Source organism: Ursus maritimus, unplaced genomic scaffold (genome assembly GCF_017311325.1).
Source record: "Ursus maritimus isolate PB19 unplaced genomic scaffold, ASM1731132v1 scaffold_13, whole genome shotgun sequence".
Classification (NCBI taxonomy): Eukaryota; Metazoa; Chordata; class Mammalia; order Carnivora; family Ursidae; genus Ursus; species Ursus maritimus.
In genome coordinates, this window is record NW_024423675.1 from 13,059,412 (window position 1) to 13,082,122 (window position 22,711).

General features: G+C 33.2%; 1 protein-coding gene across 1 annotated transcript in view; it reads right to left on the bottom strand.

Annotated features, from left to right (window-relative positions):
- Nucleotides 1-22,711, bottom strand: part of ASCC3 (activating signal cointegrator 1 complex subunit 3) — a 321,764-nt gene that overhangs the window by 285,282 nt on the left and 13,771 nt on the right. The window contains exons 2-4 of the mRNA XM_040627571.1: nucleotides 20,542-20,672; nucleotides 17,607-17,757; nucleotides 3,004-3,563 (exon numbers count right to left, since the gene is read on the bottom strand). Coding sequence (XP_040483505.1) covers nucleotides 3,004-3,563; nucleotides 17,607-17,757; nucleotides 20,542-20,631 — 801 coding nt within the window. The 5' untranslated portion in view covers nucleotides 20,632-20,672. The remainder of the gene's footprint in view (nucleotides 1-3,003; nucleotides 3,564-17,606; nucleotides 17,758-20,541; nucleotides 20,673-22,711) is intronic.

Below are 22,711 nucleotides of genomic sequence, written 5' to 3' on the forward strand. Positions count from 1 at the left end.
TGCTAAGTCTCTGGAGCAACAGCACACAGTGTGGTTATTTAAATATTACTATTCCAGAGTCAACTAAAACCTCAAAAAGAAATGGAAATTAATCATGCTATCATATATACTGATTACTCTTTTAATTATGCCCTTTTCACGCTTAAAAGTGAAACATTTAAAAGTCAAAAGACAACACATAAAGTACAGCATACCGTAAAGTGAAAATAACAGTGGTCGAGAGTGACTGTAATGAAACATTCTTCTATTGAAGCATTACTTCAAAATTATAAGGAAAATTTGCTGTAACAAACTACACTTTCACAGAAAGGGATCAAATATATGAAGTATGAATAACATAAACTGCAAAATTTTAAAAAACTATCATAATAATTGTTTATTTTCATTCACAAAAACCAAAACACTAAATGAACCATTTAAAACTCCACTACTCAAGCCACGGGCAGAATGTGAAATATTCACTTACATATTAAATTGTCCATTAAACACTGGTTGAAAAATCACTGACTCAGACCATACAGGGTATAGCTATAGGTTTTACAGTGGCTCACAGTATATCTTAACAAGGTGTACAAAGCCTCACTTTATTTTGCCCTTACCTGTCTATCCATCCTTGTCTCTCAACTGCATGCCTTTTACATCCAGCCCCCTCACTGTAGAGATTACAGCTCTTTAAACACACCGGGTTCTTGCTCACATTTAAAATATCTTTCCTACCTTTCTGGTCCACTTGAAGAAGTTAAGTCTAGTCATATTTTAAGACGTGGCTCAATATTAATCTCCTCTATGAATACTTTTCCTACCATAGTAACCCCTCCACACAATCTATGACCGGTTCTTTTATGCCCCCATTTTCTTTCTATATACAGTTGACCAGTGAACAACACAGGTTTGAACTATGTAGGTAAACTTATATATGGGTTTTTTCTCAATAAAAATAGTACATGACTGTAAATGTATTTTCTCTTATGATTTTAACATTTTCTTATTTCTAGCTTACATTGTAAGAATACAGTATATAAGACATATAACATACAAAACATGTGTTAACCAACTACATTATCAATAAGGCTTCCAGTCAACAGCAGGCTATTAGTAGTTAAGTTCTGGAGGGAGTCAAAAGCTATAGGTGGACTTCTGCCTGTGCCTGGGGTTAATGCCCCTAACACCTGTGTTGTTTAAGGGTCAACTGTAGTATCATAATACCTCTGGTATTTGAGCACACTTACTTAACCTTATGTCTCTTACTAAACAATGAATTCCCTGAGAGTAAGGCTGCTATCTTATTCATCCTTCTATGTCCAGTAACTAGTACTGTACTTCATACATAATAAGCATACAATAAATATATGATGAATGGATGGATGCATAAATTAAGTTTGACCTTGTACTGGGGTAGATTATGAAAAAAATCTTGAGAACTAAAAAACATTCTCCAACAGATTCAGCTACTACTTAAAAACTGTGGCAAGGAAATAAGAAATACAATCTTCACTGCAGATATTCAGAAGTGAAAAGAATAGTTTTATGGCTAACTCAGAAAATAAAATTTCTATTAGTTATATGTTTATACATTTCAGTTTACTATAATCATAATAAGAAAATTGCTATGTATTCAATTATGATAAACAAGTATCAGTAGAATTTTCTTTATAAATCCCAATTTTTAAAACAATATTATTATTTTCAGAATGTTAGAGCAAAACCATTTACGAATGTGGAACATATCTTGATACAAGTTAAATTGCAAAAATGTCATGATAAATGAGACTGATCACAGAATTAACAATACAATAACTTATTTCCAAACTAAAGTTAATTAGCATAATACCTATCATTACCATGGGGTCAGGCCACCAATATTTGTTTAGCTAATTCCCTAAATTCTCTCTAAAAAAAAAAAACTAGTATTTTGAATCTGTATTCCTGATACTTGATGTGATTTAAAATAATAATAATAATCAATAATATTCACAGCTACCATGTAATGAGTATTTACTAGGTGCTACTTACCATTTCATACATAGATCATTTAAAGCTTATAATAATTCTATTATCTTTGTATTCATAGCTCTGTGAGACAGTCCAACAAGAAAACAGCCTCTGGAAATTCAATTTACCTAAAGTCTTACTACTAATAAAAGGGAAAAGAAGGATGTCTGATTTCAAAGCCTCTGTCCACTCTGCAATAGTATGTCATGTCTCTTAATCCTTCATTAAATATGTTATTCATCTAATTGATCCAGTATTAACATTGGGTTGACATTATATTAAATTTATAACAGGAAAGGAGTATAATGCCAGTATTGAGAACAAAACTAAACACTTTAAGATAAACTTTTCACGTAACTGTAAGAGTAATTCATCATTTTAAATAACATAACTAAATCGTGGCATAGAAAGGAATTAAAATTATGTTTTCCTTTATGTGATATAAAAAACTTATAAGGACAGTTCTTTACTAATATAAATTAGTCCAGTTATTTCTAGATCAGTCTGTTTTTCAAAGTTTATTCTTTCAAATATAGAAACTAGTGAAAAATATTTTTTCTAAATCAGTAAGTCACTCAATGGAGATAATATTTCTAATACTTCGAAATTTATTATATTTTCATCAAAGAACTCTTAGAAATATAAAACACTATACAAACATTAACCCTTACTAGTACAGTAATGATACGATTCATCATTTAAATCTATACACTTTTTGAAGAAGGGGCTCTACTGGTTATTATACTGTAACAACAGATTTAGCCAGGGCTGTCCCAATAACCAGAATATGTGGATCCCTTAACTATTGCCCTTTAAGTCTTCTGTTATTCATTACATTCACAGTCCTCCTACAACTACTTAGTGTAAAGATATACATGCGTACTATATAAACCATTTGACTACCTATTTTACAGCAGCACAATATTCAACTATCTTTGCTAAATATCCATGTTTAAAAAGGCTATTAAGATAATTCATAATAATATAAAACTTCAATAACTTCCACTATACCTCGTTCTGAAGTTCATCACCACTTTTAACGGAAGCAAGCATATCATATAAAGTACAGCAAAGATCTTCTATTCTTGTTGCTTCAGCCATTTCATTTAAAGTTGCATTTAAGTACTTCTCAACTTCACACCACAAAAAGGAGTCGTTTGTTTTTTCCACAGGCTTGAGCACTGGGGTGGAATGCTCCTGAAAATGTTCATTCAGAAACTTCTTATAATCAAGGCTTATAGTTTTCTGGGGTTCACCATTTATTGGCAGTTCATCAAAGTGGTCCAAATCATGCATGTCAAATGAAAATGCTAAATTTTTACCAAATAAAACTCTATCACCATAATCTTCTTCTGTTATCTGGATAAGAGCAGTAAGATTGTCTTGATGAAAACGAGAAGTGATTCGATTTGTAGCATTACAAGCTGCAGTGGCAGATGATGATGGAAAGGGACCAAACATCTGTTTGATAGCCTTTGTCTCCTTGTGACCAACAGAGTCCTTCAAGTGAAATGTCTTGAAGAGAAATGCAGCCGCACTTTCAATTGCTTCTTTCCCATTATCTATTCCAACTATTTGAAGATGAAAGAAACAGTATTAGCTCAAGTGAATCACTGTTCAAGTTACCCTCTTCAAAAAAAAACTACTACAAATATTCTTCTGGGTAATTCCAATAGCGAAAATATACTGATAAAGATAACCAATTTAGGAACAGAAAAATCCTTTTAAGTCTACTCCCAAATTCCCAAATTAGGTCAATAAATCATTATAGGTAATTGTTCTCTATCTAGAAAGGAGAAGCTACCTAGAAACAACTCTTTTATCTCTTTCTAAAAACAGTTTGAGGCATTAGCTAAAATTTATTTAAAAGTGATTTTTAAAAACTGATTCGATGGGCTAAATAAACCAAAATAAGGTGTAAAAAAATATATCTGAATTACAGACTTTTGGAGCTAGAAGAAAACCTCAGGAGATCTATAATTTCCTTTCCAATTTGTACTGTTATTCTGAAATGGGAAGATTTGATTTATATAGTTTTCACTCAAAAACATTTAATACCATCAAGGATGGACATAAATAGAATCTTGTCAAATAAACTTAGCCATATTATAAAACATTTAAAAGAATCTGCTGTTTAAAGGCCAAAAGTAACTTTCTTATCAAAGTAAGAGGAAGTAAAGGAGCAGCCACTAATTTCTTTAAAGCATTAATTTCTAATTACTGATTTTCTCAAATAAAAGGAAAGAACCTGTATTTATATCTTAGAATTCACAGAATAGTCTTAGAGCAGAAAAAAAGAATTTTAATTTTTAGAAGGCCCCAAAGTCAATATGACTAACCTTAAAGAATAAAGTTAGTAATATAAGTAATACTAGTATCTCCCGAAACCATGGCTGGACTCATATCATTGATCATAAATTTTGAACAGCTTAGTACAGCCTGATAGTCCAAACTCCTAGACTTTGTTTTCAAGTCACGCTAGGAGCTGACTCTATCCTTTTATTCCAGGCTTATTGACCATTATCCATTTCCAACTCCAGCCAACAAGGATTTCTTAACAGCTAAAAACCAGGTCCTGTCCTATATTATGCATATTTCTATGCCTTTATGTAACCTTCCCCAAAGTCTCTGTCCAAATTTTACCCATGTTTCAGAATCCAGCTTAACTGACTCTTTCAGGGTGAGCATAATATTGTGTACAATGTTGTACTCCCTCACTGTTCCTAGCCCAAAATAGATGCCTCAATAGAAATATGCTGAATTAACCTAAACCCAGGACTCAATCACACGAAACTAGTGTTTTTACACTGTACTACACTGCCTCAATAATTTTTTATCTGATGTTTACACATCTGTGTAGAAGACTAACAACTTATGAGTGAAGATAATTTTACAATGGCTATTATTTCTAATTTCCTCAAGTATAAAGTCTACTTGCATGATTATAAAGAATTTACAAAACAGTGTGGGACATACAATTATTCTTTTATTACTTAGGAAAATACATGACAAAAAACTTCTGTAAATTAAGTAATCCTTTAATTGAGTAACACTTATGTACACTGTAATTATAGTCTATACATGATGCTTAGAGAACTTGGGTTTTGAATAATTTAGGAATTGTGATAATTCTACAAGTAATTCAATAGGGTTGGGACTACTGAGGTCTAAACAAAAATGGAACTTATATTTTCAAACTCACTTTATATCTAACACCATAAACATATATTCTTTTGTAAAAATATTTTACACCTTGGGAATTTTCTTAAATAACTAAGAACTTTTGCATTAAATTATCTCAGTTTTTCCTAACAAAATTATCTTCATCTTAAAGATGTGAAAAATGGAGACTCAAGAGATAAATAACTTGGAAGAGATCAAACAGCTAGTTATCAAATGAGATTCAAAGCAGATTTCTAACTCCTAAACAAAGTGCTTCTACTACACCACACTGGTTTGCTATAATTCCCAGAGAGTAGATTTATCTCTAGTTCTCATGTACTAAATAAATAATAAATCACTTTAGGAAATAAAGTACTAACTGTGAGAATAGTCTTAATTTCTTACCAAAAGTGGAATTAAGTACAATTATTACATCACTGTTTAAAGTATGTCACAGCCATATACTGCATCCATTAAATATAATGCAGTGGAACCATACATCTTGCCAGAAAATAATCTCCACAGTATCGTAAGTGGAAAAAAAGTTGTAAGTCTATGTTTGAAGAAAAATAACTACAGACTCTTGGAAACATATACGAAGATCAAAAACATTTCTTCAGGGTCTCAAATTTTTAAATCAGTATTGACATATCTATTTGAAAACAAAAACAAAAAACAAAAATTCTTTAAAAATTTTTAAGCTAAGTTAGATAATGGTACTTCAGAAATGTTAATACCCTTTCCTAATGATTAACCTTACCGTCGCCTAATTATTAGCTCTCCTGTACAACCTACTCAAGCATATCTTTCAGTAGGACATGTGTTCACACCACAGAGCGTTTTCTTAAAAGTAGATCAGCACCAGGGTGTTCAGCAGTTTAGGAGTTCGTTTTTGAGAGAAATTAGCAAACGCCCCTTATGGCCGCTGTTGGCTTCCCAACAGAGACTACAGCATTCTGAAAACAACGTAGTTCTCCGAGGCACTCAAACATGCAATGCTTTTTGCCACGCTGCCTTCCACAAACGCACACGCGCGTCTTCCCCGCCCGGAGCCGAGACACACATTCCAGCGCGCGCGGTCCGCACGTGATGACGTAGTCAGCACAGGACACTGGCTGTTAGCGGACCACCCGGATGAGAAGGAACCTCAGGACTGGAGCAAAGAACCCTGGCTTTGCGCAGGGCGGCAACAAATGAGCCACCCAATTTACTACTTGTCCACCCAGGAAGCCAGGACTCAGATTTTTCGTGACTAAAGTATACAAAAGGTACTTGTAAAACACGGAGAAAACATCTGAAGAGACTGAATGCAATTGATCTCTAACCCGTGAAAGGTCTGGCAGGCCCCACCTCCCCTAAACAGATATGGCAGGGGAAAGGAAACCTCCAGGAAACCTAAGCGCTTGTCCATCGACCTGCCGAACCACAGCATAAATAATGCGCCACAGGGAGAGGAGGGGAGACCTCAGAAAACACGTGTGGTGTGCTTCTAAAGTGGAAACTTGTAATAAATAGTCCTTTTCTTACACTGTACCCAAAATTAAATTTGTGAGGATGTTGTTCACAAATAACCTCTTTATTTTTATGTACAATGTCATACTGGTTTATAGGTTATATTTTATGTACAATGTAAAACTGATGAACTTTTAAATGATTATTTACTAGGCTAAAGCTCTTCAGCCACTTAATATTTGCTCGCAAGTTTTAAGCCTTTTCTATTTTACACGACTGCCTGTGCTAATCTTTCTGGACAGATTTTAAGCAGCTTAGGTTTGTCCTCAACATAAAGTATCAGTAAAGAGTAAGATTTACACTAAGTAATCAATTGTCAAAGCTTGAATGAAATTTAAGATCTCCAGACCTTTAAGAAAGCTAGTCTAGATACCTAACCACTTGAATATCAAATTTTCTATCCATAAAACACTAAACAAGTTGGACTGTAAATCAGAAAACTGGCTCTTATCACCTGGCACTTCAACTGTAACATATTTAAAGAGATATGCTTCGAAGGTCACTAGACTATTCTATATTAATAAATACTTGCCCTGCCTACTTCCCAGTTATTCTGAGAGAAAATGAGATGTGAAAAGTACAGTAAATTATATAACTGGTAACTGATTACTTAACATTACATAACACATTTTTAAAATCAGAGTTCACTGATGATTATAATCTTAAATCATTCTCTACATAAATTTACTTCTGTATTTCCTTTGATAGCAAAATACTAAGAATTAAAGGGTTGTAAACTATAACTTTTAACAAATAACCTACACCTTAATAGTTGGTGAATTCTTAAAAGAGAATGAATAAAAAATTTTAATTGAAAATTGAATAAAAATATCCATCAACTGCTTGCATCCTTAACTGCTAATAGTCAGTTTACAAGTTGTCAACAAATGAGTTCCCAGACCAGTTACATCTTTCATGTCCAGTAGAAAATAATCTATAAGTATCTTTTATATTTATATTTTAATATTGAAATGTTCAAAACAGTCAAATTTACTTTTTCATGTTATGCAAAACTTTAAGTGTTCATTTTACCCAACACTTGATCTGCAACTGTAAATATCATATTATAAACCTGCATCAGTGTCAACTGAAATTCAATCATTTGTTAAAATTATCAGCAACACAGCCAAGCTGTTAGAAACATGCTATATTTGAAGAGATTAGCTGATTTTTAAACTCATAATTATGTTCTGGTCCCCAAACATTTCTTTCCCTTTACATTTCCCCTCCAGTGCCATTGGTGTGCTTTTTAACAAGAATAGTATAAAACTGTCTAAAGTGAATCGTGCAAGTATCTTCCTCATGTACAGAGAAACTCAGATACACTGAAATTAAATAACATACTAAGACTACAAGAGCCAGGATTGTGTGTTTTCTTTTTATGTTATACCATCTTTCAAATAATCACCAAATTGTCAAACAAATTTATGATATAATACAGGTAATCATCTACCATACGACTTTTTGGGGGATGAACTGAACAAATATATGTCATTAAACTTAAAATTGCCTAGTTATGCAATTTAGTATAATGACCTTCATTTATTTCAGAGTGTAACTCCGTATCAAAGCACCTCCAGCAAAACCTCACAGTAAGCAGGCATAGTATTCAAGAAATGTTCCAGATAGTAACTTAAAGGAGTTGCTTAAATGTTAAAATTATTCCTGCACTTACACAGAAATTACTGCCTTCAGTGTGAGCAAATAATTAAAGGAAAGCAAACAGAGAAACATACTTGGTAGAGAAAAAGAGAAGTACACAGGATTAAAAATAGTCCAAAGCACTTCCTCAGGTTTTAAAGTCAGCCATTCAATTTTACATATATTCACTACAAAATGTGAATACTCATCTTACAGTGTAGACTTCAAGTCAACATCCAGCCACTATATTGCCATTTCTAGTACTATAAAATCCTGCATCACATTGCAACTTGACTTCCCAAGCAACCAAACAACTAACATGAAAATGTCAATTTTAATAAAGAGCTTCCTACAGTAAGACCATTATTTTGAGCATCTCTAAGGAAACTGTACCTTTGAACAAATCACATAGCTTACTGAGATTTAACTAGCATTTTAAACTTTTTAATGTCCAAGGGAAAACATTAAAAAAAAAAAAAAGATGATGTGAAGTATATACTTCAGTTCTGTATCCATTTATCAGATGCTTAGTAATATTATGCTTGGTAATACTATAAAGAAAATCAACTGCAACCTTAAAAATGCCTCTACTAAGAAATGCAGTGTAAATTACTTAGGAAGTTATAATCATTTGTAAATCAAGAATAATATAATGATAAATTAAAACTTTATAAACTGTGAGGATCTGATCCTATTTCCAACTCTTGCCATTGCTACAACATCCATTCAATTTACAGCTGTTTTGCCATATCCTCAAGTAATCTGAACCACCCATTTATACAGTTGATACATACATCTGCAAAGTCATCTCTGATTTCATTAAGTTATTCAGCTCTTTTATTTTGTAATTTCTCTGGTGAAACGGACATAAATTTAACAACTTTGACTCTAACCATTTAAAACAAAATCTAAATCTGTCCCACAGTGTCCTTCTTGAATTCCTTCCTGACTCACCCAAGCACAGTTCCTGCCCTTATGCACAGTTCCTTCGCATCACTGAGCACATACATTTATCATAACTACACAGAACAACTATTTATTTACCAATGGCTATTGGTACAACTAGGTTATAATAAAAGTATTCACTGACAGCTATTTACCAGGCTTTACTCTATACACTTTGTAGTATTGCTTCAAATCACAACAATACAAAATAAGAATTACCATCACTGTTATAGATGAGGAAACAGGATTAGTGGTATTAATTAGCTACTCACTAGTCAATGACAGAATTGTATTTGTACATCTATTAACTGATAACTTTAAATCATCCTAAACTATAGGAAAATAATTTAATGAAAACAAAACAGAAACAAATATGGAATAAAAAATAATAGTTGTGAATATTCCAAACACAGTATTAACCTACTGGATCCATCCATGTATCTAAAAGTAATCCACAGGAAAGTAGAGTTTATTCAGAAATGAAAAGGCAGTTTGATTATCAGAAAACCTAGCAACATAATCTACTCTCAAAAATTAAAGGAGAAACGTTTAGTGCACAGATACGATGGCTAGAAGTGGAGCAGGTGGTGAACAAAAGGCAACAAACAGAAGAAAAGGCCAAGCCATTACAGCCTTGGGTCCTATCCTAACATTACCAAGTCACTGTATCCTACAGAGGGAGTTTGTGAGATGAAACATATAAACCCACTTGGTCTCTATTACCATAGTAGGCTTTGATATTTGAACAGAATACATTCTGAATACATATTTATGAATATATAAGTATATGTAAAAAAAAGCATGAGAATAATACAAATTTATTTAATATATTTATGATATTGGTTACCAGAGGCTGAGGCAGGGTCCATAAGGAGTTCTGACCATATCATCAAGATTTTATTTCCTAAGGGCGCCTGGGTGGCTCAGTTGGGTAAGTGTCTGCCTTCAGGTGAGGTCAAGATCCCAGGGTCCTGGGATCAAGACCCACATTGAGCTCCCTGCTCAGTGGGGAGTCTGCTTCTTCTTTTACCTCTGCCCCTCCCCAATCCCCCCCATCTCATGCTCTCTCACTCTCTCTCTCTGTCTCTCTCTCTCAAATAAATAAAATCTTAAAAAAAGATTTTATTTCTTAAAAAATGAATACTGAAGGAAAGATAGCCAAGTGTTTAGCTGAACTGTGAATATACAGGGATTTGTTATATTTTTATCAGTCTGAAATATTTTAAGAAAAATAATATGAAAAGCCATTAATTTTTACTTTTTATTGAATAAAACAAGAACATATACAGTACACATACAGCTCAAAGAATTATCACAAAATGAGTGCACCTATTTAATTTGGATAACTACTTCCAGATAGAGATTATCAGCTTCCCAGAAACTTCCAAATCCACTCCCAGTCATTACCTGCTTCCTCAAAATAGCCAATATGCTGACTTCTGAATCAGAGATCAGTCATGCCTAGTTTTCAATTTCATATAAACAGAATCATCAGCCTGTCTACTCTTTTCTGTTTGGCTGCTTTCATTCAACATTATTATAAGATCCATTTACAATATTACATATAACTGTAGTTCATTACTATAACGTAGTTTACATATCATACTTCGTGCCACTATCTAACAGTGAATTGGATTGTTTCCACTTTCAGTCTATTAGAAATAATGCACTGGTCTTTTGCGTACATGTGCAGGCATTTTTACTCGATATTTATGTACACATTACCGGATAATATACCAAGACTTAAAATTTCACTTGTCCAACCACAGCAGATACTGTCAGTTATTCAAAGCAGTTATATCAATTTAAAACATAGTCTTTAGTGGATGAGAATTCTTATTTCACAATCTTGAGCCCAACCAACAATTGGTATGGTGTTCTTTTTAACTTTAATCATTCTGATGTGCATGTAGTTGCATCTCTCTGATTACTAATAAGGTTGGACACCTTTTCAACTGGCCATTCAATTGTCTTCTGCAAAGTACTTGTTCAAGGCTCTTGCTCCTTTTTAAATAGGATTACCTTTTCTTATTAATTTGTAGGAGTTCATATTTAATACAGATATAAACTCTCTTTTGGGTTATACATGAAGCTATCTTCTCCTATTCTGTGACTTGTCTTTTTACTCTCAAAAAATAAAAAAATATCAGTTTTAATGTAGTCCAATTTACCAGTCATTTCCTTTATGAGTGCTTTCTGTTTACTATTTGGTAAAATTTTCCATATATGAAGATCATGAAGATATTCTTGTTTATTATCTTTTAGAGAATTTATCGTTTTGAGCTTCATGTTTCATTTTATAAGCTGCTTAGAATTATCTGTACAGGTATAATTTTTTCATATGCATATATTGTTGACCCAGTACCACGTACTGAAAAAACAGCCATGTTTCACTGCTTGATGACCTTCATGTTAAAGAAAGAGCCCTAATATCCGTAGGTCAGTTTCTGGACTCTATGCCATCCCACTGGTCTATTTGTCTATCCTTAGACCAACATCTCATTTCTAATTTACTAATCTTTATAATAAATCTTAATATCCGGTGAGTCAACGTTCCTTCTTTATTTTTCAAGGCTGACTTGGCTGCTCTTTGCCTTTGAATTTCCATATAATTTTCAGATTATCTTGTCCATTTCCACACACAAATGCACACCCTCAAACACAAACCTGCTGAGATTTTGATTGGGATTGCACTGAATCTATAGTCAATATGGGTCAAAATGGTATCTTATAATATTCTAATCCTTTGTATATTATTGCATTTATTTAGTATTCTTCAATTTCTCTAATATTTTAGTTTTCAATGAGGAAATCTCGCTCGCCTTTTGTTAAATTTACTTCTAGATATTTGATGATTTTTAATGCTTTTGTAAATAGCATTTTAAATTTGCTGCTGCTAAGCAGAAATAAAATTGATTTTTATAGTGACCTTGCTAAATTCATTTTCTAAAGATACGGTTATGTGAATAATGGCAGTTTTCATGAATCCTTATACTCTTTCTCGCCTTTTCAGCAAGGACCTTCAGTACAGTGAGAAAAAGAAGTGGTGAAGGGCATTCTTGTCTAATTTCCTGTCTCAGGGGAAAAGATTTTTCAACACTGCATCATTACATATGATGTTTGATCTAGGCTTTTTAAATATACATTATTTATCAAATTAAGAAAGTTCTATTCCTAGTCTGCTAAGAATTTTTATAATAATTGATTTTAGATGTTCAAAAATGCTTTTTCTTCATCTACTAATCATGTGATCTCAAACCTTTATTACATGAATCACATAATTTTTCCCTATTTATTAATCCAGTAACATTTTGTGCACTCATGTGCATTTGTGTTCCCTCTCATACACACATTTCACATGTTTATTTTTTTTTATTGATCCATTTGACAGTCTATTGCAGTCTTCGTGACATTTCACTATAAACACTGCAGTATGCATCTCCTGAGATTAAGGATATAGTTACATAGCCACTAAACCACTGACTCACCTCAGATCTAATACTACCTGATGATATCCAGAGTACATATTCAAATATCTACAATGGTCCCAAAAATATCTTTATTATTTTTTTCCAATTCAGGATTCAATCAAGTAGAGTACATTAAATTATTATATGCCTGTAACCTTCTTTAATCTACAAATAATAACCTCATGCCTCTTTAAATGACATTATATGACATTCTGCTGTAAAGCCATCAAGGCATACAAATTTCTTTGTGTGAAGGTTTTTAATTACAGATTCAATTTCTTTAAGTCAAATATTCAGATTTTCTATTTCCTCTTTTGGCCATTTTAGTCATTTTTGTCATCTTAGTCCTTTGAATCTGTCAAAAGCTCTTCTCTTCTTCTCATTCTCCTCTTCTCCATCCAGCTTCCTCTTCTGGAATGGACAGTCACCTCTAGGAAAAAGTGCCCCAGAAGCCAGGATCACATTTTCTGGGTTTATGTCTGCTTCCAGATCCCGACCTCATAATTCTTCATTGCTTTAGTAGACTGTGATGTAGTTAAACAAATTTTATATTTTAGTTTTTCTAGTTATTCTCAGCAGAGAACTGTTCCAAATTAACCTGTCTGCCAACTTATGGGAAATAGAACTGCAAACTCTTCTGGAATCTGCAATTTGCAAACTAGCTACTTTTCACAAATACTCCTGAAAAACTTCTTGCCACTTCCAGCACACAACAGGCCTTTATTATTCTAAATGTGTAGCCTTACTTCCATACAGAATTTCCAGATCCTAATATCTTTTTAAGCCTCCTTTTCCATAAACTGATTTCTATCCTGTTTTAATTCCTCACTTTTTATAGTAAAATCTTATTTCCTTTACAACTCAAAAAACATAATGGATTACCAAATTCCCTAAACCACACTTGGTATTGGTACCAAGTGGTATTGGCACACTACTGTCCAACCTACGTTTTAATTCATACTTTTCTTAAAGACAAAGTTATTAAAGGTAAAATGCAGAAGAACATCGAAACCCAAATAAAGAAGGGGTTATAAATCAGAGAAGTCAAAATAAACAGTGAAATAATGTGAATACTGAAAAAACTAGTTCAGTTCTGGCTGAGTCCTAATCTGTATTCAGACCAGAAAAAAGTCATCAGATCATTCTATTCTGGCTCTGGGAGAGACCCAGTTACAGAGCTGAGTAGGGAACTTCAGGGTCTTTCTACTGAGCTTTCCTCCATTCTTGACCCCCACTCTAATTTTTCTATCTACACTGTGTAAGTCTTATCTGCTTCCTGAAATGAGAATTTAAAACTCTAAGTAACAGATACACATGCCTAATACATGATGCATTTTATTGATTGCCATTCTCAATCTTGACCTCTTTATTTTCAAAAATATTTCTACTTAGAGCACATAAAACATATTGATAAGGTTTCATTGCCAACAGAATATAGGTTACTATGACTATGCTTATCCTTCAGAATCCATGGAGGAGATAGCTATTTCTACATTGAGTATTTAAATAAACTAAGATTAAAGGCCAAGAATACTACTTTTAAATAATTTATAATGTTTTCTCCCTATTAAAGCTAAGTTTTATTATTAAAATAATCTTGAAGGGAGAATAATATTGTAAAAAGGTATGGGAATACATTAGATGTAAATCTGAGAGGAAAAAATACTTTAAAACAACAACAACAAAAAAGCTGTCAGCATCAGAATAAAGACCAGAGTATTTTTAGTTGAGTTCTCAATAGTTTACTTATTTATTGAACATCTACTATATCCATTGCACATAAAAAAGTATGGAATAGATGATAGATGATAGTCTAATGAAACACTATCTACTAAGATTAGAAAAGAATAACAGAGGACATGAATGAAGCCTAAGCCATTTCTTCAGAGATGAGAAGCATTTTACCAGGTGAACAAAATGAGGAAAGTTATTTTAACATACAAAAAGACAGAAAAAACCAGTAAGCACTGTTAAAGAAATTAAGTAAGTAAACATTGTATACATTTAGTAGTAAAGGTTGCATATGACAGAATGGCAAGGAAATGAAAAGGTAAATTGTTTCAATTCATAAAGAAGCTTTTCTTATGTCCATTCTAAGGAATTTGGTCTAAAAAGTAACATGGGAATAAAAAAATGAGCTTTGCTTTTTACAAAGATTAGTAACAGTGAAGAAGCTGAGTAAGGAAGGCTGAGGCAATAGGCTACTGCAGTAATTCAGAAAGGAGATGTTAAAAGCCTAAATTAGAGCAATGGTAAATAACATAGAGTGAATTTAAGAATAGGGGAAAAGTAGACTTGACAGAACATGACATCTGACTACAAGTAAAGAATCTAGTATTTCCATCATGTTTCTATTTCAGAATTTGGGGCTAGCCTATCTTCACCACGAATCAACCACGGGATTCAGTTAACCTTCATGGGTTCTGTTACTTATATATACCAAGTGAAGGGATTGGACCAATGTTCTCTGATGTCCCTCACCAGCTTAAAATACCCATTACAATGACTAGTTGGTATACGTGGCCTTAAATAAGTACCTTATACTACTACTATATTCAACTGAAATATAAGTTATTGTTCTTTCTTTATTCTTTTGCTCTACCTCTTTAATACAATTTTACCAAATTACCTATGTGAAAGAGCAATATAAGAAATCACAAAAACATTTTTCCCATGAGACTAATTTTTTCAAAGCCGCTAATTTTAATTACTCTTCCATTATCAGCAGTATTTTCATTCAGAAAGAGTGGCTGCTTACTAGTCAACTATTAGTTTCAATAAAGCTAATAATTATTCAACTTACGCACAGCATTAAAAAGCAGATATAATAGAGCACTTGCCTAAATCCAACCCTAAGGTTTTCTCTGTCATGAAAATATTCTTTTGAGATATTACATTTCAAAATAATCAATTCCTTAAAACACATCAATGAATATATTAGTCCCTTAGTATGAATTAGATGTTTTGCCAATAGGCGAAAGTCCTAGGATTGCATTTAATGACTGATATTTAAAGCAATGATTTCTCACTTGTCAGAGATACTCAGGGAAGAAGTCTAAAGGGTATCTTATTTCTTAAAAATCTTAATTTCCACATCATTTAAATAAAGAAATAATTTGGTCATGGTACTAAATAAACTCAATATTTTAATAATGTTCTGCTAAGTATTCTGAGTTATTTTTAAAACTGAACTAAAGAAGAGGAAAGACACTTTCTACAGTTTTTGAAAAGTATTTTAGTAGACCACTGCCTCTCCCTAATTTCCCTAACATCTTAGAAATGAAAACAGTAAAGTCCAGGAAGGTTAAGATCCTAGTCAAGTTGATCTTGGTAAACTGAAGACTGCATTTTCACTACAATTTTCCAACGAATCTAACTACCTCTGTATTTTTAAAATATAAAGTGTGATTCTATGCCAAATGCTATTACAAATCTCATCCAAAGTGCACTTCATTTCCCCTAGGCTTAAAAAAAAACAAAAACAAAAACAAAAACAAAAACAAAAAAAAACCCCTTACTTAATAAAGACCTTGAACTTCAGAAGATAATGTAACTACAAAGATACGTGACATTCACATGTACTTCCACAACTTAAAACAATGAAGACATTAAACTTAATATTATACTATATTACAAATAAGTCAAGTATATGAGATATAACAGAAACACCCTCCCCAAAGTTGGTGTAAGGAAGAAAACTGCCAATCAGCATATGATAAAAGATCTAAATTTTTCCTCTACCAAGAAATCACCTGAGAAAACTTTTTCATTTATTTATCAAGTGAATCTTAAGGCTCTAAAACATGCCAAACACAATTCTAAGCACCAAGGATGAAGTGTTGAACAAGAAAAATAAGTTCCTATCCTCATGAAACTTACATCCTAATACCAAAACACAGGCAATAAACAAACAAGGAAAATATCAGATAATGATAAACGTTATGGAGAAAATATCACTGAGGTTATAAGATAAAGTATGACTGGGTAACAACTTGAGAATGGGTGGTCAGTGAGGGCCTCATTAAGGAAATAAGTTTTTAGCTGAGTTCAAAATAACAAGAAAGGATCTACCCACTCTAAGAGTAGAACGAAAAAACATTCTCAACATAGGGAATAAAATGTATAAAGACCTGCAAAACCTGGGATTGAGAAAGTGAGAAAAGGCCAGTCTCTCATGAAGTGCAATTGCTGAGGGCAAGCATGACTCGAGGTCAGAAGAAAGGTAGAGGCCAGATCTCACAGAGTCATAGTATCAGCATGAACTTTTTGGGTACAAATCTGAATCTGGAAAATTTAGAACTACAGTAGTGTTAACTATGCTTTTTAGTTATCAGAGTCAGAAAGAGAGGATGAATTTCAATGAACAAACTCAAATGTTTTACCAAAGAATCATTTGTTTTATTTTTTGTTTTAACCTTGGGAAAGTAACCTATATTAATATATCATATCACAATCTCTAATTCTAATTTCTTTCAAATATAATCAATTGATGAGATCAGTGTGCAACAGGAATTGAAGCAAAGTTTAGCTTCAGTGCTGCCTCTCACTATGTGTTGGCGGGCCTCTACAAGAAACTGAGCTACATGGCTTTTAAGGTTCCTTTAAGCTACATTAAAATTTTCATTTACCCTCTCTTTATTTCAAACATAATAGAAGTTTTCACACTCCAAATTCTTATGAATCCCTCATGTTTGATTTTTATAATAATTACTAATTTAATTCTGCTTCTATGACTATCCTGACTCCTAGATAGATAAGACTATCTTTTAGAATTATAAATACTTGCCTGGAAACTTGAGTCTTTCCCTATATAGCATACAGTTTAAAAGGAATATATTTTCAAACTTTAGTGGTTTTATAAAACAAAACAAAACAAAACTATACCTAGCTGTTTTGCAGCCTGCAATATATCACTTAAGTCTTCATTTACACTTTGCATTTCACTCTTCTCCAGTTTTTCATTCAAAAATTTTACTATCTTCTCCCATGTCACATCCAAATCTACAATTTGTTCATGAAGTTTAGACCGCTTCACCTGAAACAGCATAATACAGAGACACTGGTTAGTGGTTTCCTCAAAGCCATCACATACTGTATATATTTTGCATTACATTATACAATGTGGCATTACACACAAGAATTCAAAATTGCTTTTTAACTAAGCTCCCAGAAAGAGCTTTATTTAAATGTGATTTTAAAAAATCTTGTGTTTAAAAGCTATGTTTAAAAAAACTTTACTTTTTATAGTTTCAATTACAATAAATATTCATTACGCAATTATTTTCACATAGCAAAGGAAAAAGGAACAAAGGAAAAGTCCAACATTCAGGGGTACCTGGCTGGCATGGTAGGTAGAGCATGTGACTCTTGATGTCAGAGTCATGAGTTTGGACCCCATGTTGGGTGTGGAGCCTACGTTACAAAAAAACAAAACAAAACAAAACAAAACAAAACCCAAAACCAAAAAACAAACAAATAACTGATAAAAAAGCCCAACATCCAGACAATAACAACTGGTAATATCCCACTTACCTCTTTTTCATTTTTCCTTTTTTTTTTTAACATAGCTTAGATCATATTACATGTAAGTGCTTTATGTCATGCTTTTTGATGAAAAGTATTAAGGAAAATCAGATTCCTATTATGGGTTCAATAAACTCAAATAGGTACTGTTTTCCTAAATATAATCCTAAAACAGGTTAGGCATCCAGGAGATTCTTATCTATTCACTCTTTTCTTGAGACTATAAATATCCCCATTCTCAAGAACTGACATAGGAGGCAATGAAAATTTTACTTCATACCATTGGCCTTGACCCATGGATTAAACTTCATGAAGCCCTCTGACCAAATAAAAAAGTAGCGGATCAGACAGAAAACTATAATTTTCATCTCGGTTGTACTGATGATATTGCATAATTATTATTTCCCTGCCTCAGTTTCTAATTTAAAATGTTAATTAATGCTAATTAATCTGGGCTTAGGGGTAAGAAAATGAACAAATGTAGAAATGAAATAAGATTAGCCACAGGGGCACCTGGCTGGCTTAGTCAGAAAAGCATGTGATGCCTGATCTTGGGGTTATGAGTTCAGGCCCCACACTACATATAGAGACCATTTAAATAAATAAGTAAATAAATAAATAAACAAACAAATAAACAAACAAACAAACTTAAAAAAAAATGGCCAGAAATTGAATTAAATTGTTTCAATGGGTCATAGGTACAAAAAGGTTCAGCTTACTTTTCCCTCTTTTATATTGTTGGATATATCTCAAGACAAAAAGTTACATTAAAATGAGGCTCATTACAGGGTGCCTGGGTGGCTCAGTCAGTTGATCATTCAACTCTTGGTTTCAACTCAGGTCATGGTCTCAAGGCTGTGAGATTGAGCCCCATACTGGGCTCCGTGTTAGGCCCTGCATTGGGCTCCACACTGGACCCTGCATTGGGCATGGAGCCTGCTTAAGTTCTTTTTTTTTTTTTTTTTAAGATGTATTTATTTATTTGAAAGAGAGAGAGAGCAGGGGGCAGAAGGAGAGAAAATCTCAAGGAGACTCTGTGCTAGGTGCAGAGCCTGATATGGCATTCAATCCCAGGACCCTGAGATCATGACCTGAGCAGAAACCAAGAGTTGGATGCTTAACAGACTGCGCCACCCAGGTACCCCTGCTTAAGATTCTCTTTCTCCACCCCCCCCCCCGCCCTTCCCATCCCTTCTCACTTCTCTCTTTCTTAAAAAAAGAGAGAGAGAAAGAGAGAGAGTGAAATAATAAAATAAGGCTCATTAGCTCTGCCACTTTCCTCTGGAAAAAAAAAGTGTCTAAAAGTCTATAAGAATAAACGAAATGACATGGAATAAGCATGTAGTCCTTATACATTTTTAAAATTTAAAAAATCTTCTGTTTTATCTCTAATATAAAATAATATGTAAAAAGGGCCTTGGTTAGGTGAGGAAAGAAAACAATTCAAGTTTAAGATAGTAATATTAATTAACTGTATAGACTATACCTTTATTTTAATTGCCATGAAAATGCAGAACAGGTCCCATTGTAAAGAAGGTCAACTGTTTTCTGTAGCAAAACTGTATCAGTGTTAGAGGAAAAATCTATCTAAAGACTGTTAACAAATCTTCTCTTCCTAGTATCAATCTTTAAGTAAAGGTATTAATTCTAAAACTGCATAAAGACTGTAAACAATAAAATTCCAACCTATTAGAAAACAACATTAATATTCTATAATAGAGTCAAATAAAGAGTCATCAAAGTGACTGCTATTTTTGAAAAAACAACATAGGGTCAGTTCTTTCATATATATATATATTACATAGCTCACACATTCATATATAGTTTATATACCTTCAGGCCTATATAGTCCACAACCAATTATACGGACCAGACAGAAGTCAATTATGAAACCAGCTACTGATTTTAAGACATAAATATTCATACTTTCCATGTAATGGTAAAGACATTATTTCTGTCCATTTGATAAAAATTTTATCAGAGACCCATAAACTTATTATTCAGATGTTCCAGAGTTAAATTACGAATTAAATTACAAAATTAACTGGGGCAGAAATCTTAGTAATAAAAATTAACAAAGAATTCACTAACATAGTTCTGATTATTCTCTTTGACAATACAGTCATAGGTGCTTAAGGGAAGTATGCTCATAGGAAACATCATTACCCATTCCCCTTCTTGGTATAACACCAAGCAAGGGAAAATTTACCATTTTAAGTACACAGAACTGAGAAAAAGAATGTCAATTATCTGCTCACATTGTACATTTATAATGGTTTTCATCTAAACGGTTTACCTTTAAGTCAGCCACTTCTTCATTATAATTATCTTGCTTGGTGACATTTGAAAAGGAGCGCAAAGCTCCTGTGAGACGAGGTAAAGCCATCTATTATTCAATCAGTGATCCATACAAGGAGAAACTTGAAACTGAAACAAAACAAGATGATATTTATCTATTGGGAGGAGGCTGGAGAAGTAATCAAACTCAACAAATTGACCTGTACAAGAGAAAACAAAAACCAATTAGTTAAAAAGCAATTGCCATCAATGTTGAAAAAATTATCCTGACACATTTTTTTAACCATGAAGCTTTTTAATAACCACACTAGCTACGGCTGAAGAAAGGAAAAAGAAACACAAAAACACTTGTTTGGGGGTACTACTATAACATCCCTTCAAAATGAGTTCTACAGATTCCCTAGGACAGGTCTCCAATACTGTATTATCATTTCCAGTCACACTGAGAGAGATGAAAGCACTTTCCCATCTTTTCTCCAATTTTGCTTTACGCTCACTGATTTTATCTCAAATTATCCCTTGCTTTCAGAGTTTCACTGGCTTTTTCTCTTCTCGAAGTATCAAGCATGTTTCCATCTAAATGCATTTGCATTAATGGCTCCCTCTATTTGAAATGCTCTTCTGATGTTTATATAACTGACTCCTTGACACAAGATACCTTCTGAGATGGGACTTTCTTGACTACTCAATCTAAGAACAGCTACCCACTTCCTATCTCTCATAGCACAGAATTTCAATTCTTCTTATACTAATTAATATTTGACATTTTCCTGTTTATGTGTTGTCTCTCTTCTTAACAAAAAAAGACCTTTATTTCACTGATTTGTCCTAGCAAATAGAACAGTCTGGGAATACTTTGGGTACTCAATAATTATTTAGTAAATAGTAAAAGAAAGAAAAATGGAGAAAAGCAGATAATGGTAACAGAGAGACTGAAGAACAGAAGGAAAAAATTAAAGCAGCTGGGGAAGGGGAAAACTCCTAGGAAAATAAAGAAGTCAGATGATCTGATCTCCTTGTTTATATGCTGACAACTAAACAACTAAACCTTCTGGCAAACAGACTAATAATACTGACTATGAGGGGAGTCTTTATTTATGAAACACTGCTGGAGGGTCATCCTGGATTAAGACTGCTTATTACAACAAAACTATAATCTACAGGTTTATAAAGCCTGGCTCCCTGGAGAATGTCATGAAAGGTATATAAGTATCTAGGACAGTTCTCAGGGATGATTCTGCCTCGAATGGGATAGCTGGCAATATCTGGTGACATTCTGAGTTAACACAACTGGAGAGTGGAGAGTATGACTGGCTTCCGGTAGATAGAGGCCACTGAAGCTGCTAAACATCCTACAATGCACAGCACAGTCTCCCAGCAAAAAAGAATTATCTAGCCCAAAATGTAAACAGTGTACAGCTTATGAAATCCCACTCCAGAGTCTGAAATAGAGGTGTTTTATAATCCAGACACTTCCTACAGCGTGAAATGGCCCACAAACCTCAAGTAAGAGACCTCATTGACTATTTTTGGCCAAAGAGCATGTGTCCAACATGGGAAGGAAAGAACCAGGGTGGCCATATAGAATATTTCAGACCACGCTGTGATTCTGCTCTTCTTCATTGTTTATATCCTTGAAGTTATCACACATTTGGGACCACTACTTCCATCATTTTGACATAACCCACTATAATCTCCTGAAGCCCCTGTTCTTCTCTAACAAGAGCAAGGCATGAGAGTAAAAATGGATGAAGTCTAATTCACAAACCTAACAAATCCTAACAAACAAGATAAATACACCCAATCTCTAGGAAGAGATCTTACAGCAGGGCCTGGTAATGAGGTCACACTGTTGTTACATACTCCACTAACAGGAAACTTTAAAACTCCCTGAGGTCTCATCAAAATGACCAATATCAACTATACTTGTCAAGAAAATGAAGTAACCCATACTTCTTGATTTTCTAATTTGGTTTTATCTGTTTTCTTCCTCAAGTTGAATACTAACACTTTAAAAATGTAATAGCTCATTTGCTCAAGATCAACTGTAAATCATTTATTCATAAATATTTGAGTTTCTCCCATTTACCAAGAACTGTGATAGACACTGGGTATAAAGAAGATTTAAGAACTCTGTTCTTCAAAACTCACTGTACTTCGTACCAATA